This window comes from Gambusia affinis, linkage group LG01 (assembly GCF_019740435.1).
Source record: "Gambusia affinis linkage group LG01, SWU_Gaff_1.0, whole genome shotgun sequence".
Taxonomy (NCBI): domain Eukaryota; kingdom Metazoa; phylum Chordata; class Actinopteri; order Cyprinodontiformes; family Poeciliidae; genus Gambusia; species Gambusia affinis.
The window spans coordinates 11114641-11129600 of NC_057868.1; the positions used below are offsets into that span (position 1 = coordinate 11114641).

The window sequence follows — 14960 nt, forward strand, 5'->3', positions numbered from 1 at the left end:
AAAAAAAAAAGAAAGAAAAGAAAACCCTCTTCCTGCCTCTATAAGAAGAGAGTCTCCATCTGAAAGGATCCTTTTGTGCCAAGAGAAAGATGTTCAAGGGGAGTATGGGGGAGGGGGGCTTGAAGCTTGGATTTGGCTGGGATAGAAGGGGTAGCCATAAGTTCAACAGAGGATTGCTTGGCACTGGAGAGTGTGCCCTAATTTGCTCCATGGATAAGGTTGACATTAATCCCGCATCTCCTCAGAGTACAACTTTACACCTCTGTGTGTGTCCATGCAGCTACGTATCACCCAAACACCGAGATCAAGTTCATAATCCACCCGGGGGACGTTTTTATATTCCGATGATGAATTGGAGACGTGAAAGAAAAACAGAGTAGACTGCTTTAAACAGATTAACACAGTTGTAATGTTTTATGGATTGTAAAAAATATTTTCAAATTTGGAAAGGAAGAAATGATTAAATAAACCAGGCAGAACATCAAAATTAGAAAAGTACAATTTATTGCATTTTTTGTGTAAAAAAAAAAAAAGAGAGAGAGAGAAAAGAATGGGAAAGCTCATCGGGTCTCACAAAATGCATTTTAAAATTAAACATCACATTTCTCCACACTGCGCGATGAGGATTGGCAGTTTTGGTTTGTTGTTGGGTCCAGTGGGGACGTTCTGTTTGAGGGAAGAATAACAAACTGAGAATTAAAACTAAATCTAAAAAGCAACAATCAGCATCAACAATCGGTGAAGACTTTGTGCCTCAGAATCATCAAATTCATCCGGCACAGAAGGAACGTTTTGAACGTTTCAGTGAATCTAACGCCTCATTTCTACAGTTCGCTAATTTATGGTGGGCATATTCGGCATGGCTGGAAACCTCAAATTTTTCTCTAAATAGTCACAATAAAGTTTATTTTCTACTAAAACAGCTTCTGGTCTAGAATCATTCAAAGTCACAAATTAAAAAAACATCACTAAAATGGAAATAAAAGAGAATTACCATGAAAGTCATGAAAATTATTTACAATCGTCCCAAGATGAATTTCAACAGTTTGAAGGCAAACAGTTGGCTAGTTGCATGTTTGTTGTTTCTAAATTCAATAATACTTTCACATTTATCAGATCTCATGTTGACCAATTAAATATTTCTCATAAGTCTCATTATAACCGAGAATGTATGATGTCATCTTTTCATTTTAGGTAAACCTAAATTCACGGGTTTGATGAAATTCATACTTTTTTTTATCATTTGGACATTATATTTGAATGACTGAAGAAATCTGGCACCTCCTCCGATTATGTGAAGAAAATGTGAAACTGGAACTGTTCCAGCAGATCTGCTTTATGTGGTTCTGTTAAGGTAAAATGTCGACTTCTGTCTCTCTGTCAGAGGAATACTAGTGAGGACATTTATTGTAAGCATAATATGCTTCAAAAACAACAGCGGTGTACTCAGGTCTAGTTTTGTTTATTTATTTTTTTTTGTGTGGATTTTTAAATTGCTCGATGATTCTGTTGTGACATTTCTTAAAAGTAAAATTATTAATTTTAGCTCTTTTTTTTCTGTGATAAAATTAGGTAGTTCAAACAGTGTTTTTGATCATGCAGATCCATTGGTATGGGCACTGATACACAAAACAGCTCTTATTGGCCAGAAATTTTGACATATCTACGTATGAAATCCAGCATTTCATTTAAAAGGATGAAAGACAAGAGGCACAAAAATGAGTAAGTATTTTGTGAAGTTTTACCTCAATTTTCCTCATGATCAGAAGACCATCCACCACTTTTCCTAAAACAATCAAGAATCTGGGGTCAGCCCGACTGGAATTATGTTGGTGTAAAAAATGATGAGCGCATAAGTGTAAATAAGTACATTTTGTAAATTGACTCACCAAAAACAATGTGCTTCCCATCTAACCAGTCACATTTAGTGCAGGTAATGAAAAACTGGCAACCATTTGTCCCCGGTCCGCTGTTTGCCTGAATAAGAAATTATTTGAACAGAAACATTTTGTAACACTTTTCTTTCTGCAGAGGATGGAATAATAGTTTAATAGCATTCACCCACACACATACCATGGATAGAAGTCCAGGAGCAGAATGTTTCATTTTGAAGTTTTCATCTGCAAATGGACCCCTGTAGATGCTGCAGATACCGGTACCATCGCCCTTTAGCAAAGGACAAACAGGAACTATTTTAGAAGTCTGTCTAGATAAAAAAAAAGTGTAATTCACTCCAGAACCACAAGAGGGAGACACAATTGTTTTATCCAGCTCAGACCAAACTGTCCTCTTCCTGTCCTAACAGCAATCTTTATTAACTAAGTTGTAATCAATACTGACTCTAGATGGGTCCGTTTCTGGAGTAAAATGTGACATTTTAGCAAATCTTCTAACAGAGAGAATACAAAATGGGAGTAGTTGTTCTTGATATTTTGATTCTGTAATACAGAAAAAGAAGAAAATTGGTTGAGTTTTCTCAACCTTACAAAAAGTGATGTTACTGATGAATTTCAACTTTTATATTTTTTGATTGAGTAAGTTAAGCTTAGCACAAATAAGCTAAAAAGGATTCAACAGAAATTCAGTGAATTCAAAGAAAAATTCTATATTACATACATGACAACTACGACAATTACTATTTGACAACAGTTTTCCCAGTGGATTATACACAAAGTTGGGGTATTACGAAAGAAAATCCCATCTCGACATGGTCAAGGTTACAATAGGTTTTACATCAATACTCTAGTAATGAACAAAGCGGAAAACAAAACAACAAAAAAGATAAAAACCTGGGGTTACTTACACCTTAATTAAAACCTTCCACACAAAATGCAAGGATTTTGAACCAGAAAATAGGAAGTGTGTGCATGTACTTACATTTACAAAGTCTCCACCTTGAATCATGAAGTCTTTGATCACCCTGGAGGTAAACAGAGAAAAATGTGTACTAAAAAGGTGAACTAGGTTGAGCTGCTTGATTCAAAGAGCCTTCAGTCAGAAAACCAATGACTATGATTGCAGATCCGGGGTGAATGTGAAAAACATAAATAACCAAAAAGATTTAAATTTAATATTCTTTGGACTCAAACTTCACTTTGTAAGACATCTTAGATTCCCAATGAATACAGTGGGAAAAAAAGTATTAAACCCGATAAGACCTGGGTGCATAAGTCTGTGGTGTGGTCTTTTTCTTCTGTTTCAGTATAGTTTAACTAGCAATCATTTGGCTCTGTCACATACCTGTGGAAAGTGCAGCTTTTGTAGCCAATTGGAACGCCATCCTTCCTGCAGCGCAAATGATGGAGAAAGAAATGTAATGTTAAAAAAATTCAGCCAGGGTGCTCCAAAATATGGTTTCGGTGCCTTTTGCAGCTGTTTGAATAATTTTGTGTGACTCCGCAAACTCAGGCACAATTAAATATTATGGAGCTGATATTATCTTTTCCACTGTGTCCGTTTATGTTGAGCTGATAGAATTTAATTTTGTGATGGGAATGAAGATACTCGATTGTGTCACAGAAAAGTCAACAGGATCACTATCTTGAATCAAACACTTCTTATTTCACATTTAAACACCTGACACTGCTGCTCTTTTTGCTAGGAGTTTCTGTATTGTGTCTTAGCAACATTCTTGTTATGTACGACGTTGGGGGGAAAAAAAGGCAAATTAAAGCAGTTAAATTAAACTTCAGTAACCTCAAGACACAATTTTTGAACATAATCAGATTATTACATTATCTGATGAAACAAACAGGATTCATTTGGTGAGAGGTTCTTCATTTCTGTATTGCCTTTTATATTAAATGAAACCGAAGCTACATTAATTACAAATGTACTTATACTATTATTATAACCTAAAGATATCTACTGGTTAACCAACTGTTTTTGAGGATGATGAAAGAAGAAAGTAGAAAATGCTTTTTCCCTGGCATCAAAAATAAACGTGTTGAGTTGCTAAATGCTTCGGGGACTGGAACTGTGCTTTTTTAGTACCAGATACTCCACGTGGGACTGTGAGCTCCATGGAAAAAGCAGTTGTGTGAGCATTGACAAGCAGGGATACTTTTTTTTTAAAGTCACTGATTATTGTGTCTAAAACTAATATTGTCACCTTCCTAAAATAATGATTTAAGTCATTTTTTGCCAAAAGTGAATTTGGCAAAAAAAAAGAAATTAAATATCAGATTTTCAAACTTATTCACCATGAGAGCCTGCTATCTTAATAAAATATGACTTTCCTGTAAGGTCTTTTATATCATTTACCTTTAGAGTTGCCAATGAATGCATGCAGAACCACATGGATGTGGTGTTGTGCCGTGTGTGAAGCTGCCTTACCTGAACTCTCCAGTGCAGAACTGCCTGTGAGGAAGGGAGGAAAACATTAGCAACAGGTTTAAAATCCACTGCCTGAATTTTGTTCACATGTGATGTATGCACCCAAACCACAAGCAATGAATTAAAGGGGCGATGATGTGTTACCAGGTTGTTCCTTACCGAAAGTTCTCAGCAGTCTTTGGAACCACATCAGCAAACAGCTCTATCTTCATCCGTCCGACATCCTGCCGCACAGTTGAGATAATGTTGAGTGAAACGAGGAGACAGCAAATTTTAGTGGATCTCAAAAGTGTAGATATATCCACTTCATCTTGTACAGGTCAACTGAATATGTCGAAAACGCAGGTATAACCCAGCCGTGCAAATGGGCAGCCATTAAACTCTACAAGTCTCGATGAAAGCAGCTTTTGATTTAATTTAAATTTTTATCTTTTTATTGGTACACTGCTAACATCTATTATAGTTGATCTGATTAAGTTCAGCTGCCGAGCAGATTTTTAAAATATTAACAGCCTTTTTCTAAAGACACAGTTTCAGAGTAGATACAATGGATCAAAGTAATCTCGCTACACAATGTTATCAGCAAGAAAAAAAAAAAAAAAAGAGCAGAAAATATCCCTTCACCATGGTAACGTGAACACGGCTATCAACAACTAGCTACAATATTGCACAACAGGAACATTATGAATGCTTCTCTAAAACTGATGAAAAACATCTGAGAGAGGTGCTATCGTGGTGTAAGGGTAGAGCACAACCCGCATATGGAGGCCTTAGTCCTCGACAGAAACCAGGAACTAGAAACTAAACAGTAAAACCGTCATCAGTGGCCAACAAGCCTTCACATTCACAGCAGGCTGTACTGTCGGAGAGGAGCTGTAGTGAGAAGAGAGCAGGGGGTTTGCTGCCATTATATGGTTTGATCAGCTCAGCTGCCATTGTCGTGTTCTTCATTTTATGTGGCTGACATTCAGTTTATAGCGCATCATCGCCTCTGCCTGGGTTAAAGCACAAAGAACCAGTAATACTGTTTGTTAGAAGGAAAGGAAATTAACATCACTCTGGTATCGGAGAATTTTTATGAATGCAAATACACACACATGGTATCAGATACCCAATGCTGGCATCAGAGCTGAAATCCTGATGACATCATAGATCTTCGGCTTGAAGAAGAATTTTGTTCTTTTTCCGTACAACTAGCTGGCACTGGGAGGGAAACGCACGTGACACCTTGACCTCGCTGGTCAGGTAGAAGACTGCGTCTCTGAAGAAACCCTGGACCCAAAATGAATTATTTGGCTGTTTGTGTATCCAGTGACTGTGGCTGTAAATAACTCGGAACCTGGTTTGTTTCACCTATTGAAAGACAGGATTGGAACGAGCTGCAGATTCCCAAGAAGTCTCTGATAATGTTGACGGCGGGTTTGCTCCTCCGCTGGCCTGAGAAGACAACACAGGAGTTGCCTCTCCCGGCGAACGCTCATCTCAACTGCAAGACTGAGAGGGAGTGTTTTTTCTGTATATGGGTGCTGGACTTGTTACACCCATATACAACACAAATGGGTCACTCCTTTATGTATTGTTTTATAATACAACACCTCAATAGTCAGGGAACCATTAATATTAATTGACAGGGACGGAGCTACCTGGCTAATTATCGGGTGCCGCCCTGACCTATTAATCATTACTCTGAACGACTAACTCGGTTAACAATTGACTTGATAATAGTTATTAATACCCAAAGTAAATTTATTGTGGGACAACAAATCTCCTTCTCTCAGCAAGAGCAGTGAGGATAAGTTGTGGCTGGATTGTTCAACATGACAATGACCTGAAACCCACAGGGAGGGGAACTAAGGAGAGTCTTTCTAAGAAGTACTCTGAGTTCCTGGAGCAGCTGAGCCCGTCTCCAGAACTGAATCCATTTCATTCGGGGGCGTCTTCTTTTTTGTTTGCGTCTCTCTTTTTGTTTGCTGCATTTCATTCGTGGGTGTTTTCTTTTTTGTTTGCTGCATTTCATTCGGGGGTGTCTTTTTTTTTGTTTGCATGTTTTCTCTTTTGCTGCGCATTTGCACCTGTCTGCCACCGTACTGGAGGGAGCTGAAGCTGAAACTGCTGCAAGCCTGCTTTTTTACATTCAGTCTCTTACATTTGTGGTGAACCTTCAATGAAAATTAGGGGCCCCTCTGTTCAAAGATTATTATATCCCCCCACTGTAACTGAATACGAGTTCGAAACATGACTCTGATATCCTATTTTCTCCACTTGTTAGGACTTGGCAGTGGCCAAACAGAAGCATCTTCATGTAAAGAAAACATCCAAATCTTTCAAAGCCTTGTTGAAATGCACCATAGTCTAAAATTAAACTTTTCTCCACAATTCCAAAAAGTAAGTTGAACACAGAAACTACACTGCAGATTACCAGTAGAGAACTGTATCCATAGTGCAATATGGTTATGGTATCATCATGAACTGGGATTACTTTTTTCCAGATTGAAGTGGGTTTTTTGTGGAGGTACATGACTCTGCAAACAATCACTAATGTCTGGTTAGAGCCAAAACTTTTAGATGTCTGCTAGAAAGCTAAAGATAAGAAAGGACTTAATTTCTGAGCTTCACAGTGATTCAGAGTCTAGAATTAATCCCAACAGTCAAACTGGATTCACCTGAAAGAAAAAAGCTGTGGACAAGAAACGTCTTGAAATTGTGAAAAATTTGTAAAATTTCTTCAAAGAATTGGGGACAAATATTACCCCGTGAAGAAGTGAGATGGAACTACTTCTGATTCAAATGCTGAATTTCAATCAGAAATTCAACAAAGTACTTTGGTGTGCAAACTTAAACAATCAGCTTTTTGGAGAATTTTTAATTTTGACCATCTACCAGATTTATTTACACTAAGTTAAAAGTACAAGAACTAGGGTGTGCTGTGCTGGCGCAGGAATTAAGCACAACCCACATATGGAGGCCTTAGTCCTCAACGTGGCTGTCGCAGGTTCAAATCCCAGCCTGGCGACCTTTGTCTCATGTCTTTCCCTTCTCTATAACCTACTTTCCTGTCAATCAACTATCAAATAAAGGCCAATAAAAGTACAAGAACTAGTTACAGATACCGGGCGGCCGCTGAAATGACATGTAGAAGAATTGATGATTTCTGATATAATTTACAAGCAATAACCTAAAGAACACGTTATTGAAAAAAAAAAAACAACAACAGTCTTGACGTTAAACTTTAAAACATAATATATTTGTTTTGCTTTTTTGTACATGTGTGTACAGAAAAAGCAAATGTATGAAGAAGTTTAGTCCTCTCTTCCCCAGGAAACTGGAAACAGGACAGCCATGGACATCCAATATAATGTGCGTGTCTGTGTGCATAAATAAATTCACACAGAAGTACAAGCACACAAAAAGAGATCTGTCCTGACGACATTGGTGACAACCCTCTCTCCACTAAATGCAAATAACTCAAAGTAAGACAAAACAGCTATTGGATTTCCTACTGCTGCTGTTTAGACTGTACAAAGCACTTTGCCTCTCAAAGGCAAACGCGTAAAGCAGATAAAATGTCAAACACGGCGCTTCTGATCCGAGTGAGGATTTTTCTGACCACGGTCTGACTTCCGCAGACGGTAGGACTTATTTACCTTACATTAAAGACTGTTTTTTGCTTTATAGAAAGCAGATCTTTTGACGACCAAAAGAATCTCAGGATATTCTGTCTCTTCCAAGAAGTAGGATAAAAGGAAACGGATGAATTTGAGAAGAGGCAGCAGGTGTGCTGTACAGAAGGGAGAACAAGAGTTTCACCTATCATGCTGCAAAACTCAAACTCCATGGAACCCTGCCATAGTTGCGTCCCTACTTAACAACGCTCAAAGCAAAACAGGAAGATTCCCCACAGAGAGCAAACAAGAGACGCAAACAATATGCAAAAACAACATAAGCCAAAACCGTTGGGACAACAATATTTCAAAGAAGCAACCGTAGGCTTTCAATATTCAAAACTAGTCTCCTTTCTAGGAATTGTGTTGTAACAATAAAGTAATTGTGCAACTAAATGTGCACACAGGGAGTGACTTCACCCAGGTAATTATTTTTGATAACATAAGCTACAAAAGCAATCATAATAATAGAAGAACTACCTAAAGCACATTTAGAAAATGGCAGGCTTCCTTGAAAACCTGAAAGGTGTGTCCCTGGGTCATTTGCAGCAGAAATGAAAAGGAGGAGCCAGAGAAGGAGCAGTTTTCAAGGAAGCTACTCCACTCGGGGACATTCCTCACAGAACATGAACAGCATCCTGCTGGACGGGCGTATCTGCTGAAGTTCACTGAACTAAAGAAAGAAGAATCCTGGGCAGAGAGGTACTCCACCATTTTACTTTATTATGACATTTATTGTCTTTCATAAAGCGTCTTGAGTGTTTGCTCTGCATGAGGCAAAGGCTAAAATTTAATGTGCGTACAAGACAAGTATTGCGATACTGGTGTTCAGAAAGGATTGAAAGATTGTATCCAAACAGCTGCAACAGGAAAAAGTATAAACGCTTCAAATGCAGATCTGATGGGACACTGAAGGGCATTTTACATAAACTAAAACTAAAGAAAAGTCTGCTACATTTAAAAAAAAAATGTATCAACTAGTTTCCAGTACAACAGGTTTAAAAAACAGAACAAAAACAAAAAAGAAAACTAGAAAATCTTTTAACAGCTTGAAATCAGCCAGGATGTTTATTAACATGCTAATAGCAGGCATTTTCGAACAGAGGAGGAAGCGTAGGATTTCTGAAAGTTTTAAAACATTTCCGGACAAACATGGTATGACTTTATAGCCTAAAGCAGGGGTCTGCAACCTTTACAATCCAAAACTAAATAAATGCCATTTAGAGCTGCAAGTGCTACATGATCATTTACAGAAGAAAACTTTTACTTTTTGACAACTGTGAAGCCATTTGGTCAAAATATGTTAATTAGTTTAAAGTGGAAACAAGTTACTCCAATAAGCTGGTAGTTGAGTTCATAGTTAGCTAAATTTCTGACTAATTTCATGCCAACCATGGTTAAAATTTGGGGGCTTTAAAGTTTGATCAGTGTGACACACTTTCTGTAAATTACTGATAAAAGTATTTAATATATAGTAAGGTATCAAGACGAATAATCCTGTAAATCCTGATTATAAAATTGTAAAGAATATTGGTTAAAACTGTATCTAAAAAGTCAAATAGGGGGAAATCTTGGGCTTAGCAAAGAAATACAGTGAGTCTCTCTTGCTATAAATAGCTTATACAGAATAATGCTGCTGTATTGTGTAAGACAAAGTGCTTTACAGAGATTAAAAACAGAAAGACATTTAACCACAAGAGAAACAGAAAGAAATTATCAGAAGTGTACAATCATGTAAACAGCCAGAAAAACTAGTAATTTAGAATCACGAGGAATTAAAAATGACAGGTATCAATCAATAACAGAATGAGGAATTTAATTAGTGCATTATAGAAAACTCACACTGCAGGCATCAAAATTATTGCCTGTTTTTGAGATAAATAAAACAAATCAAATTAAACGTTCACGCAGAGAATTCTTCCTGAGAATAAAAACAATGAATCTGCAATAAAAAGACAGATCTTTGCATCTCTACTGTTTAAAAATGATCAGTTGTTGTTGCTTATGATCTCCATTAAGACTGTCCTTTCTAACTACAACATAGAATAAAGTACCTCCAATTCAACAGTATTTTAAGAAGTCTTAAATTCATGAGAAATTTGTCTAAGGATTCTGTTTTGTCCTCTGCAGATTTTCTTGGAGCACCTTTACTCCAGACTCTTCACATAAATGCTTCCGGGGTGCTCCTCATCTTTGGAGGACAGTCTAAATGCGAAAATGTTTGCCATCATCAAGCAGTGGGACGAAGCGTCCAACCAATACACAGACGTCACCAATAAGTACTTTCTGCTTTTGCTCATCAAGTTTGGACTGGACACAGCTGTGTTTTACTCATGCAGCCCGAAAAAGTATATGTACTTTTTAAGCGTCTGCAGCCTGTCCGTTTTGCTGGCTGATTTTCTTCTTACATTGTTAATGGGAGTTGCCTGGTTTCTCGGCCCAGAGAAGTCGTTGGTGTCGACCTGCTTCCTGTTGGCTACAGCCTCAACAACATATGGAGCTCTGCCACTCCCTATGTTGATCCTCGGCTTCATTGACTACTCCTTAGATGACACCTTTATGAGCAATGCATCAGTGTTATGGAAAACATTTAGAAATGTAATCTTGACCTTGGTGGTTTGGGCGGTTGCTATTCATAACTCACTTCAGTCCGATTACGCCAAACTGGTGGAACTGGATTCTTTGGGGGAGATAAAGGTGCTTCTCTGTAAAGTGACAGAGTCAACAGTGATCACAATCTTTACTTTCGGACTTTTCATGGCGTGCCTGCTGACGCTGGTGCCATTTTGGTCCAGAATTCCCCAGTGGATGGGAGAAGTCGACAGGATGCTTGAAGCACAGGAGCAGCAGCAGAACATGGGGAGCGATCTGCTCCTCGCTTCAACCTGGAATCCCAACCCAGAAACAAAAACCAGACTGGAGGAATATCCCGAGGAGAACAGCCTGACGAGGCCTCCTCTGTGGTTCAGCATGACACTTGGCTTTATATTGTTCTGGATGCCGTATCTTCTGATGTCTGTCTCTTGCCTGATCTGCGGACTTGGAGTACCCACACACCTCGGAGTAAACCTTCTGTGGTTGGAGTGCTCCAACAGCCTCCTGGTGGTTTTGGTGTTCTGGGCAAAGAGCTACACAAAGGGGCCTTACAGCAGTCTACCAGAGAACGTGTGCTCATGGCAGGTTTACTGGCACTTAAGCAAAGACATACGAAGGTTTCTGCCGCCTACCGCTGTGTCTAAACCACCATGTGAGAAGAAGAGCAATTCATTTCATGTGTAGAAAAAATAAATAAGTCGCCCAACGACACAGCAATCCAGACTAAATGAAAGTCCTCCGGCATATGAATCGATCAGTGATCTGAATCTGTGGTTGTTACTTCATCCTGCTCGTGGCTGAATGTTACAAAAGTTAGGCTCAGAAACGAATCTCCACAGATCGTCCTCTCCAGAAGCCAAGAGGTGATTAATGGCAGCTTTAAATGAACTGCTAACTTTTCACTGCATGCCATTTCACTGGTGCCATTTTGGTCCAGAATTCTGAAGTTGAACTTCGCAGCAAAATGTTGCAACTGTTTACTGTGCAGGGAGGGAAATTTGCAATGACCCCAAAATGTAGTAGATCACTTTATCTTCTTTTATTTTAACTTTGTGGACTCAACTGATACACGTTTATCAAAAAATAATAATAAAAAATAAAATCTATAATTTTGCCTCTTTTAGATATATTTAGCATCGCATACTATTTATGCTTTAAAAGGAGTATAAATCATTTCTGCTAAGAGATTAGGTTTTGCGATGCAAAAAATGAGCATGAGGAATTTAGAAATTTTTTGCACCTTTAATGAAAGATGTATCCTGTATAATTCAACTGAAAACAAAAACTCGGACAGAAAGGATAAAAAAAAATTTACTTTGGGGATTAACAACATATGTGCTTTAACAATAATATTGGACAATGTTAGTCATTTTTTAGCATGCAGGTGTTGGTTCAATAAGTGAAACTTGGTTAATATTAACAAACTATATTTTTTTCCATCTAGTTGCCATTTGTCTTTGAAAGGAGAGGCTGGAGGTGGGTCATGTGACGGTGATGCAACGTTGAATTGTGGGGAGTTTAACTGCAGCAGTGATGATGTCAGCGGCGTGATTGTTTTTTTTTCAAGGTGTCAAATGGGTAGTAAAATATATGTAATAACGGTAAATACTGCTTATTGGCCACATAAGCAATATTATATCAAATAGCGGCTCAAGTTTTTATGTTGGCGCATAAATATAGAAAAAGTTGCAACAATTTGGTTGCAAAAATGTGCACAACCTTCGCACCTTTTGGCTGTACGTCACACATTTTAATTTGGAAAGACCTTCTACTCCCTCTATCATGCGAAAGTTCTCAAAAATCTCTATTCAGGTGAACCTAAAGATTCTCTGTCAGATTTAGTTCTGAACTTTAGATCGGCAATTCCAAAGATGCAAGTTTTCAGTCATGAAGACGTTCTTCTGTACATTTAGATGTAGTTTTGCTACGATGCTGAAATGTAAATGTCCTTGTTGTCACAAGGACCGGATGATACCGCTCCTTGTTGAGAGCAGTTTCATAGCAACCGCTCCTTGTTAAGAGCAGTATTATAGCTGCCACTCTCAACCACAACAGAGAGCGGTAGGGATGAGAAACAGTAAGAAAGGCTGCACTTTTCTGGTTGAACAGGTTTGATATGCTTTATGTTAGGTGTGCACCCAATGGTTAAACCTTATAAAAGGAAGGAACATTATAAAAGAAATGTTTAACCTTTTCCATATTAAAAGGAAAAGTGGTTATACAAAGTCAGAATTTCAGGCTCTGCATACCAGGCAATGTTTTATATTTTTATTCATTTCTCTTGGTAGATTTTTACTTTTCATTTGACTTATACTAGACAAATTCCGCATTAAATTTATTTTAAAAATCAATGAGGGGAGTGTACATTTTGATAGACACTATATTTTGGACCAGAAATTACTGACAAAATAAACAAAACAAAAAACACACAGTGCTTTATGAGATTTAGATACAGTTTGAAAATCATCTACAATAAACTTTGACAGATCCTCCAATATCTTTTTATGTTAGTGTGTGTTGCTTTTATCCCTCATCCAGTTATTAATCCCACACTGTATTGTGACAATACACTGTGCAAAACGTAAAGCGCCGAAGTAACAACTGAAGGTCTGGACTTTTCACCCGACTCAGCAATCGTCCAGGTAAGTTTGGGAGGAAGTTGTATTGTTGTGCCCTTCTGATTCTAAAAGTGTCAACAAAAGCTCAAAATATGTTTTGCGACACACACTACGGCTACACAATGTATCTTATATATCTCAGGTGTCAAAGTAACTTGCAAGCCAAAAGTTAGCCAAACAAAATACTTCAACTCTAAATAGAATTTTGCAAAATCCCTTGATACCATAAATTCATTTGGAAATCACATTAAAAGTTATTTTTACGATATATAAACTATATTTTAATGCATAGTCTAACTTTTCATATGCATGTTTAGAACACAGTGATGTTAGTGCCAGACTTTATAGAAAATTATTTTCTTAAAATAATTGACTTTAAAATAAATTAACATAGATAGAATTTAGTTTTGTGCAACTGTGAACATCACAAAATGACTATAGTATAGATGAACTGATAAGGCTGTTCATGGCAAATACCATTTTTTAAAAAGTGGTATAGCCATTACAATGGAACAAAACTGTGCTGCGGGTTCTAGGACAGTTCTGTTTTGAATCTCTTAAAACAGAAACTAAGGAATTACAAGATTAACTTCATTTATGAATTAAACAATATCTCCCAAGCAGCAAAAGCGAATCAAGGTGCAAGTGGTAAGTTGGTGCATATACATATACTACCAAAACTGTGGGAGGTTTCCATTTAGATGCATGTATTGAACAAGGCCAAACAAAACGAAATGTTTCATCATTTAACCTGCCCATCACCAATAAGAGAGAATCATTGGCCGACTTGATTGGTAAATCTCTAGCTGATTACTAATAATGCTCGCTCTAGCAGTGATTGATATTATTTTACCTGTTTATTTGAATAAACCTTCATGTATACATGCATTAAAGGGGATTTCAGTAACAAAGAACAGGGCAATGAAAGCTACTACTAGCTAGGGTGCTGTATTACGTCTCATATGTATGGTGTCCAATAACACCTTGGAAAGTACATTTACCTTTGAGGCAAAAGTTAGTAGAGCCTCCAAATGTCTCGTTTTTTCATGTGTAACTATGTACACACAACCATAGCGCTGACTTTGTCTGCTTTACACAGCTACATTTAGCTCAGCAAACGAAAAACTGTTAGAGAAAGCATGTCGGGCTCTCGCTAATTGTTGCAAAATACGCATAGAAACCGAATTAGAGTAATTTGGACGCATTTAACGCAGCTCAAAAAGCAGCGTTTCACAACTTAACGTGTGAAAGTCACGTTAAGTCGAGGCTGGTGAATAGCAGTGACATCGACTCGACGTTAGCGGGGAACTTAAACTCACCTGTCCTCCTATGGTGATATCGAAGAAGACAATCGGGTTGTTGGGGTTGGAGGGTTGAACAGACATTTTTTGTGCTCTGCTTGCTTTATTAAATTAAAAAATATATATAAAGTTCACACATGAATTATTTGAATGGTCCGAGTATTCAGCGCATGCGCAGATGAAACAGACGGCAGCTCACGAGAGACAGTATAAATACTGCGACTCAAGAGACGAGCGCGAAAGCGAGCGCTTGCACTAGGGTGCCCTCTGATGGTCACATAAGGTAGCAAAAGTAAACTTAAGGCAAATACACTTAGTATTTTTGGGAAATATAGAAGCACTCTTTCCAAATAAAACGAAAGTTACGTATGTAACTACGGTTCTATGAATCCCGGATGACCGCCAGAGATTCAGTGCTTTCAGCACCGCCCTCTGGCGGTCAGTAGGGA

The 14960-nt window shown here is 37.9% G+C and overlaps 2 protein-coding genes across 3 annotated transcripts; one reads left to right on the plus strand and one right to left on the minus strand.

Moving 5' to 3' along the window:
- Window positions 1–487: 487 nt before the first annotated feature.
- Window positions 488–14714, minus strand: ppih (peptidylprolyl isomerase H (cyclophilin H)). Of its 2 annotated transcripts, none has more exons than XM_044131654.1 (9): window positions 14530–14714; window positions 4495–4559; window positions 4336–4359; window positions 3241–3285; window positions 2878–2920; window positions 2074–2166; window positions 1890–1977; window positions 1746–1786; window positions 488–666 (listed from the first exon to the last, which is right to left on the minus strand). In XM_044131654.1, the coding sequence occupies exons 1-9, from the start codon at window positions 14593–14595 to the stop codon at window positions 598–600; spliced, it is 534 nt and encodes a 177-aa protein (XP_043987589.1). In that variant the 5' UTR covers window positions 14596–14714; the 3' UTR covers window positions 488–597. The 2 variants fall into 2 exon arrangements, with proteins under 2 accessions (XP_043987589.1, XP_043987596.1); XM_044131661.1 differs by lacking the exon at window positions 14530–14714 and adding an exon at window positions 5433–5772 and having other exon boundaries at window positions 4495–5330.
- On the plus strand, window positions 8572–11922 carry si:dkeyp-100a1.6. The gene is made up of 2 exons (XM_044131641.1): window positions 8572–8699; window positions 10128–11922. The coding sequence occupies exon 2, from the start codon at window positions 10167–10169 to the stop codon at window positions 11274–11276; it is 1110 nt and encodes a 369-aa protein (XP_043987576.1). The 5' UTR covers window positions 8572–8699; window positions 10128–10166; the 3' UTR covers window positions 11277–11922.
- Window positions 14715–14960: the final 246 nt, after the last annotated feature.